General features: G+C 38.7%; 1 protein-coding gene across 3 annotated transcripts in view; it reads left to right on the top strand.

The window, feature by feature from the left end:
• The window catches only part of SLC16A9 (solute carrier family 16 member 9), a 54,252-nt gene extending 37,462 nt beyond the window's left edge, over nucleotides 1–16,790 (top strand). For all 3 annotated transcript variants that reach the window (XM_059397458.1, XM_059397456.1, XM_059397457.1), the window contains 3 exons: nucleotides 10,511–10,606; nucleotides 13,317–14,234; nucleotides 14,658–16,790. In XM_059397458.1, coding sequence (XP_059253441.1) covers nucleotides 10,511–10,606; nucleotides 13,317–14,234; nucleotides 14,658–14,836 — 1,193 coding nt within the window. In that variant the 3' untranslated portion in view covers nucleotides 14,837–16,790. The remainder of the gene's footprint in view (nucleotides 1–10,510; nucleotides 10,607–13,316; nucleotides 14,235–14,657) is intronic.
• The last annotated feature ends 385 nt before the right edge of the window (nucleotides 16,791–17,175 follow it).

Below are 17,175 nucleotides of genomic sequence, written 5' to 3'. Positions count from 1 at the left end.
CTAGTGTACAATTACCTAAATAAGAAGTATTTGCAGTACCATTACCTACATACTTGTCATAGCATTTACTGTAATGTCTTTCCTCCTGGAATGCTGGTCTCTCTTTCACTTAATGATTCTGGGTCAGAAAACAGGCTCATGTCTGAAGACTCTGATTTGGCAATAGGTTCTGAATCCCTGAAACTAAGAAGCAATTGTTAGCTCTTGGAGGGAGTACTGGGTTTAGGGTTAGGAGACAGAGATTCCGTAAGCCTGAGCAAGCTAAATGACAAATGGCCATCCCTTCATCTGTGAAGGCGGGCTGGGAAACCTAACTCACACAGGTTTTGTGAGGACTAAATAAAGTCAAGTGAAATATAAATACAAATAAAACAAATAAAAGAATTGGGTTGGATTTCAGTTAATAAAGAGATGGCTTCCACTGGTAATTACTGGGGCCCTGTGAATTACTCCTAGCCAGCAGATAATTAATACTTAATGCCATGGTCAACATCTTTGTGTCTCTTTCTTTCCTTTTTTCATCGGTATGCTCATAATCCATGGCTCATTGAATATTTCTGGGATAAATAAATGAGATAAAACTGAATAATACTTCCACTGTATCATCATTTAGAATCTCCAGTTAAAAAGGAAGTGACAGGAAATTATTATGTTCTAAAGGCATTTTCCTTTTTGTATTGAGTTTCTTAGAAAAAATAAAAAGATTCACTTTAAATATTTTATTTATTTATTTGGCAGACAGAGATCACAAGTAGGCAGTGAGGCAGGCAGAGAGAGAGGGAGAAGCAGGCTCCCTGCAGAACAGAGGGCCCGATACGGGGCTAGATCCCAGTATTCTGGGATCATGACCTGAGACAAAGGCAGAGGCTTTAACCCACTGAGCCACCAAGGTGCCCAGAAAGATTCACTTTAATTATATTATTCATTGAGCACCAGTTCTATGCAGAATTGTATACTAAGCATTTTCATTTGCCTAGGATGAACTAGATGGTCTCTTAAGAGCGAGAGTATGGGGAGGGAAGGAGCCAACACCAAGAGGCAGTCTCTGGGCTCCAATCATGTGGGTTAAACTTATCTTACTCACTTGCCAGCTGTGTGACTCCAGACAAGTTACTTAACTTCTATTTTCTTTCTTTCTTTCTTTTTTTTTATTTTTAAGATTTTATTTATTTATTTGACACAGAGAGAAAGAGATCACAATTAGGCAGAGAGGCAGGCAGAGAGAGATGGGGAAGCAGGCTTCCTGCTGAGCAGACAGCCTGATGCAGGGCTTGATCCCAGAACTCTGAGATCATGACCTGTGCCGAAGGTAGAGGCTTAACCCACTGAGCCACCCAGGATTCCCCTATTTTCTTATTGTTTTATTTTTAAAACAATGTAATAATGACATCCACCTTCAGGTTTTGTGAATTGAGGATGTAATTCAATAAATATTAGTTAGCATAACCGTTATTAATAGTTTGTGACCTTGGAAAGTTATTTGATCTCTCTGAGCTTTTCTTTTAATTTTTATTGGATGACTTCATGAAGCTATTGTGCCTTTTCATGAGATAATGTATATAGAAAAGCACGAGGAGGTGTTTCATACATCCCTTCCCTTAAATTCCTTTCTGAACACTTAGTTCAAGACCACAGCATCAGTTTTTTGCTACTGAGGAAGCTTTTTGAATCAGCAATATTTGTATGACAGATTTAAGAAGATAGAAAAAGAAATTAAACCTTTTTAGTATGTTTAATTATAATACACAATATCAAAAAAGATACTAAAGTGTATTAACGGGTACAATTCTGTTTTACCACTTAACTGATGTTTTAAAAAGTATCATCTTGTTCAGATTTTCTTTTTCTTTTCTTTTTTTTTTTTTTAAGATTTTATTTATTTATTTGACAGAGACAGTGAGAGAGGAAATACAAGCAGGGAAGCAGACTCTCTGCTGAGCAGGAAGCCTGATGCAGGGCTCGATCCCAGGACCCTGGGATCAGGACCTGAGCCGAAGGCAGATGCTTAACAACTGAGCCACCCAGGAACCCCCAGTTTTTAATAGCTACCATGGAATGACCATTTCCCCTTTTTCAAGTGACTGCAGACCACACTGCCAAACCTGGGAATTCAGGCTTCTGTTTTCTCAATTACTTTATTAAATCAGGAAAAATGAAGTCGGGTGTGGGGTGCGGGGTGGGAAATGTGTGCTGAATGAGTTGTTCAAGTGTCTCCCCAATAATTTCTTTTGGCTTTTCTGAGTTGTTCACGTGTCTCCCCAATAATTTCTTTTGGCTTTTCTGAAAAGCACAACTCAAAATCCATGTCTTCTGTCTCTTTTCTTCAGAGTGTATTGTTATTTAGCTACCTGGGTAGTGTTTTCTTACTATTTCTTCTCAGTTTTTGGAAAAATTCATGTGTTCATGGTAATATCTGCATATGTCCTGAATCTGCTCAGGTTATTGAGATTGAGGAGGGAAAAGACCACGTTTGCTCAGTTATGGCAAATGTAATGAAGGTCATTTCCTGAGGTTCATTTTAGCCATTAGAGTTTTAATAAGTCATTTTGTTTTGTTTTGTTTTTCATGGTTATTTCATTAATGATAGTTCTTTTTTGTCTCCCAGATGCTTAGTTGTAATAAGGAACTATGATTTTCTAATTAGTTTGAGGCTGTTATTGATATAATGCCATAATACTCAGTGAAAAGTGAAAACATATTATCAATACAATGGTTATTTTTTAGTACTTATTATATTCCAGGCACAGATACTAAATCTTTTACATTTTTTATGTTTCCTAATCTTTACAGCTATCTTGTGAGATTGTTTTAAAGATAAAGGCACTAAGAATTAGAGATTAAGGAAACTCTCAAGTCCTCAAGTCACCCAGCCAGCAAAGTTAGAGCTGGGATTTGAATCCAAGCCTGCCTGATTGCCAAGCCTGTGCTCATAACTAGTCAATGTCATGTTAAGGGTATTCATGCTAAGCTACAAAAATCAGAGCCAGTTTATTAAAAATGCTAGCCAACTGCTTGCACTTTTAAGCTCTCCATGCAGATGTTTAAAGCTAGTTGCATAAAAGTACCTGCATTGGGGGACACCTGGGTGGTTCAGTGGGTTAAGCCTCTGCCTTCGGCTCAGGTCATGATCTCAGGGTCCTGGGATCGAGCCCTGCATCGGGCTCTCTGCTTGGTGGGGAGCCTGCTTCCTCTCCCCACCTCGCCTGCTGCTCTGCCTACTTGGGATCTCTCTCTCTGTCAAATAAATAAATAAAATATTTTTTTTAAAAGGGGCTGCACTTGGATATATGCTAAATTTATTTATCTTTTTTGGTTCTTTAAGTTACCTTCCCACAGTTTCATTTCTAGAAGTAGATTTTTCTGGAACACTATATGCAATTGTCTCTCCTAACCTTTGGTCAGGATAATAAATCATCTTGGCTCAACTATTCTAAGAAGTGGTTCAAATACTTGCTTTAAAACATACAGAAGGGGACTATTGGGTTTTCCAGGATAGGAGACTTCTAGTAGCCAAACAGGGAATGTCCTGGGCACTGGCCCTTCCCCTGACTACATACAGTTTCGGATTCTGTAGCTTCACCCATGTTGTTTCTTAAGATTGCCATGTTAAAGTGCACTGTTACTAAAATGTTTCCTTCTCATTAAAGTAATACTGCAGGGAAAAGTTTTCATATATAAATGTAGGGGTTTGATAGATATCCACTCAGTTACATGCAAAAATATATATATATAATAGCAGGATATTTAAAACAAATTCATGGACATTTTCAAAAATACATATTTGATTTCAGATGTTCTATTGCCTGTCTTCCTAAAATAGATCAGACTTCCACTTTGCATGCTTTCATTCACATACTAGTTCTTTAGAGATGCTTGCTTTAGTTATTCTAAATTTGAAGTGTTTTATAATATCAGAGCGTTTTACTTCAGTTATATTTTCTCCTCATAGCTCTCTTATTAGTTTAATTGATGTAGGTGTTTTGTTTTTGTTTTTTTAGTTTATATGTAAGGATTGAGGAAAATGAGAAAATGAGGAAGTTTAGTGTGATTTGCCCAAAGCATCATCATCCTTTAATGCATAGAAGTAGCAAATTAGTTGTATTTTTCTTCAAACCATGTAATTCTAATTCTGTCTTTCTAATGAGGCTATCCTAATGAATTAATTAATGTAAAAGAAAAAATCTTTAATATTTTTTAAGCTAAGATTTAGTTTTTGGCTAAAATAAAAAGTAAAAAAAAATCAGCATCATTGAAATGGGGAACAGATATAAGAAGTTATTTAAAAAATACATATGGTGCGCCTGGGTGGTTCAGTGGGTTAAGCCTCTGCCTTCGTCTCAGGTCATGATCCCAGGGTCCTGGGGTCAAACCCCGCATCAGGCTCTCTGCTCAGTGGGGAGCCTGCTTCTCCCTCTTTCTGCCTGCCTCTCTGCCTACTTGTGAACTCTGTCTGTCAAATAAATAAATAAAATCTTTTAAAAAAATTAAATAAAAAGTACATATAATACACATGTATATACATATAGAGTGATTGTGTTTGTTATATGTATAGAGACACAGACAGGAAGAGAAAAATGTAAGAACGCAAATGAGGTTTATGGGTAAAGGTAGTAGACTAACTTCTATGGGGAGTTCATTCAACAGATTTTATTTAATTTTTATATGTATTTTTTAAATATTTATTTATTTATTTATTTGACAGAGAGAGAGAGAGAGAGAGATCACAAGTAGGCAAGCAGAGAGAGAGGGGGAAGCAGACTCCCCGCTGAGCAGAGCGCCCGATGTGGGGCTCGATCACAGGACACTGAGATCCTGACCTGAGCTGAAGGCAGAGGCTTAACCCACTGAGCCACCCAGGCGCCCCCATTCATCAGATTTTAGAAATACTCTGTGCCAGGCTTGGACCTGGAACCAAAATACTTGGATGAATAAGACACAGCCTACCATCAGATAGCCCATTGTCTAGTTGGGGGGATAAACTTGTAGTTTTGCCACTTGTGGATGAAACCAATATTCCATGCGGGTGTCATATGTACCTGTAGGGGAGGGGGTGCTGAAGCAGGCTTCATGCAGGAGTTGATGCGTGAGCTGGGTGTGGAAAGACAAGTAGGATGCAGTCAGGTGGGCATGGGTTTCGAATGGGGAGTGAGGGGGGTGGAATCAGCAAATGCTCAGAGGTGTGATACAGGGTGGATAAGAGTGTTCTTACAGATACTTGTTTAAGGACTACATTAGAAGTCATGTGGATATAGCAAGTACCTCAACGCCTGGTATGCACCAAAGGACGACAAAATGTTTTTATACAGACTTGACTGTAGGAGTGTGACGTAATGATAATTGTATAACAGCAGCTTAGAAGACAGATTGTTGGAAAAAGAAAAAAAAAGAAGACAGATTGGTGGAAAAAGTACTGGACGTTTGAGACAGCGATGAGGAAGCCGGGATTCAGCTCAGAAAAGATGAGGAGGTGAATGGAAGCAGTGGTGGGGCCCAGAGGGAGGCTGATAACTTAGGCAGTGAGCGTGATAAAGAGCACGGGTCTGGTTTGATGGGAGGAGATGAGGGAAAAGAGGCCTCAGAAGTTGTGGTCTTGCCCAGAGGTGTGTGAAATGGAACAGAAGGTGTGGAAAGCAAATGTCAGAACATGTAAGTACATTTCGTTTTTACCTCCTTAAGTAAAGGGAAACAATAATATTTCACTAACGTTCATGCTTTGAATTGCTAATATAGGTATTTAGTTTAAAAATTATACTGCAGGCGGATGCTTAAGATAGTCTTCACTGAGAGGAGTCTGACCAAAAATGATGGGAGACTAAGGGATGCTTTAAGACACTGATTTCCAAACTTTATATTCTTGGGACCCTTTACATTCCTTTTGTAGGACCCCATGGAGCTTTTGAATATACAGATTATACTTGTAGATATATATTCTGTTAAAATTAACTGTATTAAATGCTGAGGAATTTGAAAATATTTGGTTAGTAATTCATTTAAAGATAATAACAAATCCAGTACATGATAACATAAATAATGTACTTATTATGAAAAATACCCCTATTTTCTCCAAAAAAAACCAGAATTTAGTGAAAAGAGCTACATTATTTTATAGTTTTGCAAATCTCTTTTTAATGTTTGGCTTCTTAGAAGACTTCTGGATTCTCATATTGGCTCCATACACAATCTGTTGCAATCTGTTTTTTTGATTGAAGTGTATGAAGTAAATCTAGTCACAAACAAAGATGTATGTAGAAAAGGGAGTATTTTTTAATAGCCTTTTCAGGTAATTATAGATATCCTTCTTTGGTACTATATCAAAACTTGATGAGGGATGGTTTTTCAATGTTAATTGTAATGTGGAACCTGGTACCACATCAGCATACTTTTCATACTCTGTTATATTAAGCCCATTTATTTATAATGCATTTCTCTTTTTCTTTTTTCATTTCTTCAGTGATTCATCACTTACATGCAACACCCAGTGCTCATCACAAGTGCCCTCCTTAATAATCATCCATTAACCCATCCTGCACCCACATCCTTCCATCAACCCTCAGTTTTTTCTATAGAATTAAGAGTCTCTCATGGCTTATTTTCCTCTCTCCATTTTTTTCTTTTACCCCTTCCCATATGTTCATCTGTTTACTTTCTTGAATTCCACATATGATAGAGATCATATGGTATTTGTCTTTCTCTGACTGACTTACTTCACTTAGCAGAATACTCTGTAGCTCCATCTATATCGTTGCAAATGACATGTTTCTGCACTTTTTAAACAATTTTTTTTTAGATTTTATTTATTTATGTGACACACAGAGATCACAAGTAGGCCGAGAGACAGGCAGAGAGAGAGAAGGGGAAGCAGGCTTCCCACCAAGCAGAGAGCCCCATGTAGGGCTCGATCTCAGAACTCTGGGATCATGACCTGAGCCAAAGGCAGAGGTTTTAACCCACTGAGCCATCCAGGCGCCCCATGTTCTGTCCTTTTTTTTTTTTTTTTTTAATTTTTTTATTTTTTATAAACATATATATTTATCCCCAGGGGTACAGGTCTGTGAATCACCAGGTTTACACACTTCACAGCACTCACCAAATCACATACCCTCCCCAATGTCCATAATCCCACCCCCTTCTCCCAAACCCCCTCCCCCCGGCAACCCTCAGTTTGTTTTGTGAGATTAAGAGTCACTTATGGTTGACAGATCTTCATTCAAGCTTCATTTTATAATAACATGAATTGGTTATTTGAAAAATATTGGTTCACTGAGTTATGAAAGAACTTTTAAATGTTGACAAATTTCATTATACAACATCAAGAATCACTTTTGTTACTATCACCAACAAACTCATCAGAAAACTTTATATATTGGGAAGCTGTCCAAATTCAAGCTGTCAAAATACAAATTTTCTAAAATTCTATTTTTTTCCCCTGGAATGTTTGGATTTTATTATTGGTAACAGTTAGTGCCAGTTGTCTCCCTTCTTAGTTTGTTTTCAAAAAGATGTCTGCCAAATACCCAAGTCTGAGTAACCATAGTTTTTCTGTTAGACATTCTTTCAAATACAAATGGTTACACTGGAGAAGAGGGGCTATTTGAGCTGGCAACTGAAACAATTGCATATGGGCTTTCCCTTGTAACAATTGTCATCCAATTGCATTTTTAAAAATTTTTGTTTGTTTTTATTGTGAGTATGTAGTTAGGTAGCATAACCTGATACAAAATTTTGGTACCAATACCTTGATTTGTGCTAAGGCCCTTGTGGTTATACTCACCCTCTATTTTTCCTCCCTCAGCATAAATGTAAACACAGTGAAAAAAAAAAGCAGAGATCATGTTAGTATTACAGTTGTCACCCCTTATCCATGGGAGATACAGTCTAAGACCACCAACAAATGTCTGAAAACATGCATAGAAATGAGCCCTATGTTTTCTCCTATATGTACATACACACCTATGATAAAGTTGAATTTATAAATTAGGCACAGTAAGAGATTAACAATAACTAATAATAAAATAAAACAATTATAACAATATACTGTAATGAAAGTTATGTGAAGTGGTCTCTCTCTCAAAATACCTTACTGAACTGTACTCACCCTTCTTCTGATGATGTGAGATGATAAAATGCCTGTGTGATGAGAGGAAGTGAGGTGAATGAGATAGACACCACGACGTAGTGTTAGGCTACTACTCACCTTCGGATGGTATGGGAGGAGGATCACATGCTCCTGGACTGCAGTTGACTGTAGGTAACTGAAACAATGGAAAGCAAAACTGCGGTTAAGTGGGAGACTAGTTATGACTATGATGAAAATAGTTTTGACTTTATGGACTCTGGGAAAGATCTTAGAGGTTCTAGGGACCTCTCTTCAATAATTTCCAGTTTAAGGTCAGCCTGATTCAGGTGTAGGAAAGCATCATGCTACCTTTTTTTTTTTTTTTTTCAGATTTTATTATTTATTTGACAGACAGAGATCACAAGTGAGCAGAGAGGCAGGCAGAGAGAAAGAGGAAGCAGGCTCCCTGCTGAGCAGAGAGACCGATTCAGGGCTCTATCCCAAGACTCTGGGATCATGACCAGAGCCGAAGGCAGAGGCTTTAACCCACTGAGCCACCCAGGTGCCTATCATGCTACCTTTTTGAAAAGTTTAAGGAGAAAGCATTTCAAATTTCTGCGACATTAAAAAAATAAATAAATAAACTTAACTGAAACCCATGGCTGTGACATAATTTTTAAAAATGGCTTTTTTTGTCTCGGGCTAAAAGTTTAAAAGTTGCTGCTTCAACTTTTCTGACATTGACATTTAGCAATCAGAAATGTCTTTTTTTCCCCTTGTCTCTAATGCCTAACATTTGACAGAGCCCTGACAAGCAAATCACAGAAAAGTAAATTCATTCGCCCTCCCTAGGCTTTCTGACATATAGTCTCAGTTAAGAGTGATATTTTTTGGTTTTGAAATTGGTTGTTTGGAAACATTTATTTTGTTTATTTTATTTATTATTATTTATAAAATAAATAAATACATTTATTATATAAACCTTTATTATTATTTATTTCATATCGCAAAGTGTCCCATATATACGTAGTAACTGTGTAAATCAATCCAACTCATATTTTAGTTGATATTTTTTCCCTTAAATCATATAAAAAGGGCACATTGTTATAAAAAGCTTACTTAAAGTGTAATTGTTTTAGTTTATTTCATTTCTTTAAGAAGACTTTTTATGGAATCCCAGACGATCCTCAAGGTCTTAGGTTGTTTAAAGTCTTAATTTCCTAAAACTTACAGTATATTTGTGAAGCCCATGTAGTCTTTCTAATCATAGTTTAGGTACCAATTAAAAGTACTGAAAATGATCTAACTCATTAAATGGGCAATGGTTAAAATCCAGTTTTTAAACTATGGCTTATGTGTTTTTTATAGAATGATCTCCAAGAGCAGATAATGTTGCGGAAGAAAGGAAAAAAGTCGTAAGTTAGAAGCCAGAGGAAAATTTTGTGAAAGACAAATTGGGTTTATCAGGTGCTTAATAGGGAAGAAAAGATTAAGTTAATAAACAAAAGCCTTGGAGAAGATCTAGAGATAAGTATTGTCCTTTGATTTCAAGAAAGGGAAATTTGGTAAGGTATTTTTTTTTTAATTATAAAAGAATTTCAAATCTACAGAAAAGTAGAGAATCATACAGCAAACAACTGTATGTTCCACTTAAATTTGACAGTTGTTAATATTTTATTTTATTTGCTTCCTTTTTTTTTTTTTCAAAGGTATCTTAAACTAAAGACATTTTATTCCACATCGGGCTCTCTGCTCGGCAGGGAGCCTGCTTCCTCCTCTCTCTCTGCCTGCCTACTTGTGATCTCTCTCTGTCAAATAAATAAATAAAATCTCTTAAAAAAAAAAAAGACATTTTACTCCCAAATAAGGTAGTTTGCATCTCTGCAAGGAAAAAACTCACAAACACATATTTTACTGTGTTGGGATGATCTGAGAACCCTAGAGGACCTGCAGGGGGGCCTTTGTTTTGTAGACTGGGGTGTGCAAACTATAAGCCCTCCTAAAATAGCTTGCACCGGTGAAGGGAAATTTCTCAAATTGTTTAGAGCTCTTTGAGGAGGAAGGGACGCTGAGCTCAGGGCGAGGATTTGGAAGAGAGACAGAAGGAAGCATGTTGGATAAAATTTTATTATTTGGTAATGTAACCATTTTCTCTCTCTGCCCATAATGTCTTGATTTAAATTTGCATTATTCATTCATGCTTTAGCAATTGGACTTTTTATTTTTATTTTTTTTAATTTGAACCCAACCTTATGATGGGTATAGAATGAGAACTGAGCCTACCCAAATATATTCATTAAGTGTAAAGGATCCAGGAGTCCATGCTCCGAAGAGTTTTAGTCAGTCACAAACAGAACGACCTACAGGACATACTTAATTACTCTTGTTGGTTTTTGTTTTTTCAGTGAAGAACTGTAGTCCATCTGAATTTATGCATTGTCTTCTTATGTTTAGGACTCGGATGTGGATTATTATACACAGCAACAGTGACCATTACATGCCAGTATTTTGACAGCCATCGAGGCCTTGCCCTTGGCCTGATTTCAACAGGTACGTTTTCAAAATAAGTATAGCTTTATCACCATCCATCCTTCTAATCAAAGTCAAAAGTTACCAAACACAGATGTTTAACCAGCCCCTTCCCAGATCCCACTTAGGAAGCACCATTTTTTTACTCTAGTCCAAGAAGGAAATGTTATTTTCTCCTGTAAATAAGGGTACAGCTTCCAGAAAATCTTAGGATACATATACAAAAAATCTGGGGAATTTGATGACCAATATAATGAAGGAAAGAAAAGCTGATGGGCTTAGTCAACGGAGAGACACAAGCTGGTGAGAGCTTTACTCAGAGAAGCAGAGGGCACTTAGGAGAGGCCCCTTCTGTCCGAGAGGGGTAGGAGAAATGCCAGGAACGTGGAGACCCCCGGGCTCTGTCAGGAAGCCTGATGCCGCTGTCTCGCCATCTCCACTTACTGCAGAGTGTATAGTTTTTTCAAGAGTCCTGATTAGTGAATGCATCTCTCTGGCCATGTGCATATCCTCAGGACAGACTGTTGACTCTTGTTCTTTAATAATCAAGAGATGATCACTGGGGCGGTGGCGGGGCACGTAAATATAACAGCCTTCCGGAGTTCCTCTGATGCTTTAAAGTCATGTTGTACTATTCAGATGGACTTTTTCCTACACTGTTTAGGGAACTTACCAAATCTTCTGTGGCCAAAAACTTTATGAGTCTGCTTCGGAGACAGAGCTGCCAAGTTTGGTAAAAGTTGTACATTTACATATGCTACTTACTCGTTAATGAGCATGTAGTCCTGGGAGGTCAGATTTCCAGAGAAACCGAGTAAGTTCAATGATCTTTCTGGCAACAGAATCCAAACGAATGTTTTATTCCTGAGGCTAACCCAGTGGCAACAAAGTGATTCCAGATTGAATTAAATGGAGCGGGATATTTACTGAAGGTGGTTAAAGGAAGCATTGCCAGGTGAGAAATGTGAATCATGGTTTAAGAGGAGACAGGGCCAGAGTCTGAGGACACAGTTAAGGTTAAGGCAGGACTGGGAGAAGAAATAGCAAAAACAGAAGACGGAGAACCCAAAGCAGTTGGAATGCAGTTCAAAGAACCTTACAGGCTGTTGCACAGGGGTGGGAGGGAGTGTGAGGGCAGGCATAAGCCTGAAGGACAATAGGGCTTATCTGCTGTTTTTGTTTTTTGTTTTTTAAGATTTTTATTTATTTATTTGACAGACAGAGATCAAAAGCAGGCAGGGAGAGAGGAGGAATCAGGCTCCCCACTGAGCAGAGAGCCCGATGCAGGGCAGGGAGAGAGAGGAGGAATCAGGCTCCCCACTGAGCAGAGAGCCCGATGCAGGGCTCGATCCCACGACCCTGGGATCATGACCTGAGCTGAAGGCAGAGGCTTTAACCCACTGAGCCACGCAGGCGCCCCTGCTGTCTTTGTAGGGGCATAGAGCGTAGCAACGAGCACAGACCCCAGACCCAGACCACCTGGTTTTGAATCCTGCCTGTGTCACTCACTTGCTGTCTGGTGACAGACAAGTTCTCTAACCATTCTGTCCAGTTAACTGCTGAGTTAAGCTCAGTTTTCTGAACTGTAAAATGGGGATAATAGTACTCATCACATCAAGTTATTGGGAATATTAAAGGAGCATCCGTGTAAGGGACACAGCAAGGGCTCTAACACAGGGAGTTTTATGATTATGATCTAGGTTTCCCTTAATGTCCAAATTTATGTGTCCCGACCATGGCAGAAATTGTATGCTGTATGCTCTCACTCAGTCTAGAAAGGAGGGCCTAAGGGCTTCGGCCACGGAACACTGAAGTAAAAGTGGTTCAACTCTGGACACCTAAATTGGCAGAATCAAGGAGTTTTTAGCTTCAACTCACAGGGAGCCCAGTGAGGCAAAATTAGGGAGAAATCATGGATCTACTTAGTGTGATAACAAGTCCCATGGATTAAAACACAAATGTATTTCTCCATTCTGGAGGCTGGGAATCTGACATCAGAATACCAGCATGGTGGGGTTCTGGTGACAGACCTTTTCCAGGCTGCAGAGTGCCATTTTTTTGCTGTTTCCCCACATGGTGGAAAGGGAGTGGTCTCTCAGGGGTCTCTCTGCTGTGGATGCTAATCCCGTTCATGAGTGCTCCCTGGGCTCATGACCTCATAACCTCCCAAAGACCCCACTTCCTAATACCACCATGTTGGAGGTTAGGATTTCAACATAGGAACTGGGATGGGGACAAGGACATTTAACCTACAGTATCCGCATTCAGTGAAAGAGGACAAGCAAAGCAGAAATCACAGCAGAATTTTTTAAACATCGAAAAGAAACCAAAAATAAAAGTATGTGAAATATTGTGACCTCATCGACAAAAAGGAACATGGTGCGCATGAAACAAAGATTTGAGGGACGCAATCTTGTCCCGTGGTGCACAGGAGTTGGTAACGAATGTCCACAGTCCAGAGCTGGTCTTCTGCCTGTTTTTGGAGAGCTCATGGGCAAAGAATGATTTTTACATTTTTTATGATTAATAAAAAAAATCAGAATAAGGATATTTCAGGGCATATGAAAATTATGTGCAATTAAAATTTCAATGTCCATAGATAAAGGTTTATTGGAATATAAAACCATGTTCCTCCCTTTACCACTCTTATTTGGCCAGTATTAATAATGGTTGTTCTGAGAGTCTCAAATTGTAAGAGATTAAGACTGAACAGCTCCCATTTCCTTTTTAGGTTCAAGTGTCGGACTTTTTATATATGCTGCTCTGCAGAGGTTGCTGATTGAGTTCTATGGGCTGGATGGATGCCTGCTGATTGTAGGTGCCCTAGCTTTAAATATATTAGCCTGTGGCAGCCTGATGAGACCCCTCCAGTCCTCTGATTGTCCTTTGCCTGAAAAAACAGCTCTGGAAAGTGTACCAGATCAATACTCCATTTACAGCGAGAAAGAAAAGGACCTGGAAGAAAACACAAACATTCCTGGAAGGAGCTACGGTGCTGAGGAAACTTGCAAGAGTGCCTTAGCCAGTGGTGGCCAGAAGCAGGAGAGCCTACTTCATAAAAACCCAACAACAGGGGCGCATACAAAAGAGGCCGAGACGTACAAAAAGAAAGTTGCAGAACAGACATACTTTTGCAAACAGCTTGCCAAGAGGAAGTGGCAATTATATAAAAACTACTGTGGAGAAACTGTGGCTCTTTTTAAAAACAAAGTGTTTTCAGCGCTCTTCATTGCAATCTTTCTTTTTGACATCGGAGGATTCCCACCTTCATTGCTTATGGAAGATGTGGCAAGAAGTTCAAATGTGAAAGAAGAAGAGCTTATTATGCCTCTTATTTCCATTATTGGCATTATGACAGCAGTGGGTAAACTCCTCTTGGGGATACTGGCTGACTTCAAGTGGATTAATACCTTATATCTTTACGTAGCTACCTTAATAAGCATGGGCCTGGCCTTGTGTGCAATTCCATTTGCCAAAAGTTATGTCACATTGGCAATACTTTCTGGGATTCTAGGGTTTCTGACTGGTAATTGGTCCATCTTCCCATATGTGACCACAAAGACTGTGGGAATTGAAAAATTAGCCCATGCCTATGGGATATTAATGTTCTTTGCTGGACTTGGAAATAGCCTTGGACCACCAATTGTTGGTAAGATATTTCTCAAAGTCAACCTGTTTTACTGCTCTTCTTTATAACATCCCTGGATATAGAAATCCAGATTGTAAGAGTAGCACAGACGAGCAAAAAATAAACCTGCATAGATGTCTCATGGTAATGATTTATTCACAATCACTTTGATATAGTTGAAAAGGCCAGCATACTTGCTCAGGGATTTGTGTTCTTTTTTTTATTTGGGAGAAACTAAACATACCTGTTTATCCTTGTCCAAATTTTTCAGGAGGTTCTGCTCTGCTAACTCCTAATAGTCCTTTAGAGAGTACATGGGGTACTATGTAACCTGGTCCTTACCGTAGCTAAGACTGTAGGTAAGACTGATGAAATTAGCGGAGGAAGAGGCTTCCTCTTCATACACTTTCTATCCAATTCACTTTTTTCTTGCTCTCTTTTCAGGTTGGTTTTATGACTGGACCCAGACCTATGACACTGCGTTTTATTTCAGTGGCTTCTGCGTCCTGCTGGGAGGCTGCGTCCTGCTGCTGGCCGCCCTGCCCTCCTGGGACACGTGCAACAAGCTGCTGCCCAAGCCGGCTCCAACAACCTTTCTGTACAAAGTTACCTCTAATGTTTAGAGGAATGCTGGAAGGCACTACAGACTTTTCTCACAGCAAGATTTCACTGTGGCTGACTCTGAATGAAAAAAAAAAATTTTTTTTTAAACAAATCCTATGTACTCTATGTACTGTATATGTAGCTTCTATCTCTTGTATATATTTTTTCCCTTTTTTTTCTTTTTGCAAGAAATGGGACTATTCTGTTTTACTATGACTCATGGATTCTTGATGTTGTAAAAATTTGGGCCTGTCTCGGAAGGCTTTCTCTGCGTAAAGAAATATAATTTCTCTGTAGGCTACATTAGTTCCCCTGCAAGGAATCCAGAGGGGGCTCTTCTGTTTTAAACCTGATGCAGGCAACGTGATGAGATCTATGTGAATGAAGGCCATTAGGGACTAAATCATTCTCCTCTCTATGTTACACCGGCTAGCACATGAAAACAGTTACTTCAATGGCATTAAGAATTGTGGTGGAGCAAGCCGATCTTTTTTTTTTTTTTTTTCCAAAGATATTTTAAATTACAGTCACTAGTTTTCACTGTTTGATTTTATTTACCTTGAGGCGGCATCCCCTGTTTGGACCCACTGCGCTTAAATCGTTTCAATTCCCAAGGTGTTTCCTGAGAGGCAGGCAGTCTCGAAACAGGGACCCTCCCCACAGCCTTGTGTCATGGTTGGCTGCTAGAACCACGCTCACTCTTCCCTGTCAGCATCCATGGGACGGATGTTTCCCAGGAAGTGTTTCCCAGGAAGTGCTCATTTTACCTGTTTCCCAATGGGGAATGCGTAAACCATTCCGTTCTGGCAAAGGGTCAACATCCATTTGCTTCGGGCACAGTGGGAATGAACTGCAAATCCTTGCATAACTTCTCAATGAAGCATTTATTTGCCACTATCAGATTTTACCACTATCAAATTTTAATTCAAGGCCAGAACTAAAACGTGCGGCGCGTGCGCGCGCGCGTGTGTGTGTGTGTGTGTACTCCAAGTCTGTGTGGGACATGGGAAGAGAAAAAAGGCAGTAAGAAATTGATACCCTGATCCAACATTATTCAGTCTTATAAAAACTTTTTGGAAGAAAATCAATGTTTAATAAATAGACATTTTTCTAAAGAAATATATTTTTAACCTTGCTATAAGTTGGAATCCTCTAGATGGTTTAAAAAAATATAGTTACCTGAGTACTACTCTTAGAGATTTTAATTCTGTAGGTGTAGGCTGTGGGCCAAGCATCAATATTTGTAGTGAACTCTTCAAGGAATTCTAACAACACAGCCGGGTCGACAATGGGTGTTATAAGACTGGCAATAGAGAAACAGTCATTCTCTTAAATGAAACACAAAAAAGCAATAAACCATTGAGGTGAGGGATTTTTACAAATAGCCAACTGTGGTTCTTTAAATAGGACTCTTCCTATTGTGCCAAAATTGTCTTTTCATTTCTTTTGAAATATGTAAGATTTTATACTTCTATGTTGCCTTTCTTGGAAGGCGCCTAAAGCACTTTATAATCATGAAGCCCCACCACACCTCAGTGAGGTAGGTAAATAGTACTTTTCTATGCAGTAAACCTGAAGTGTGGGGGAATTTCATAACTGAGTTAATCCTACTCAATAATGCAATAATGGGGCTCCAAAGTGCCTTTGGACTTCTACTCCATACTCAAACTTCTGGAAAGTTTTCTGTACCTCATTCTTTAGTCACTGTCAAGGTTAGTAAATAAAACAAGTGACATTTTAAAAAGTTGAACTGAACGTTTTAGTGTTGAAAGTTCCTCTTTGCCAACACTGTCTTCAGGAAATCGTATAACCTGAAAAAATTTAACTTTCATGACATCCTCGCATTCATCAATGTTGATAATTGTCCAAATGCATCTTCCCTTTGTCTACTAATGTCATCCAGTGTGTGTGTTTTCCATTGTCTAGGGAATGAATTTTATGTTAAAATAAAATATTTTTTTGGCTTGTTTTGCATTGGTTTGGTTGCTTTTTCTCTTCTTGGCCATCCTCCTCCCCCAAATTGCAGTGACATTTCACTGAATGTAGAAAAATTAATTACCACATGTTCACTTCAGACCCCAGAACTGGGTGATTGGGCCTCAACATTTTCAAGTCAATCTGCTAAACTATTTTGACCATTGCCTTCCAGAAAGCTAACATGTCAATACTACAGAATCTTTTTGAGGGAAAGGGGATAGATTTCTCTTCGAGATTCTTAATAATGATCTTGGCAATCATTAATGGATTTCTTAATAAGTTCTAGGCACATTATATTATTTATCTTTCATTATAGCCCTGTGAGGTGGGGATTTTATAGTCTTCATTGTATGCTACAAAACATAATTATCATGATATGGAA

The sequence above is a fragment of the Mustela nigripes genome, chromosome 4 (assembly GCF_022355385.1).
Source record: "Mustela nigripes isolate SB6536 chromosome 4, MUSNIG.SB6536, whole genome shotgun sequence".
NCBI classification, from domain to species: Eukaryota; Metazoa; Chordata; class Mammalia; order Carnivora; family Mustelidae; genus Mustela; species Mustela nigripes.
This window is presented reverse-complemented; position numbering and strand designations above follow the sequence as displayed.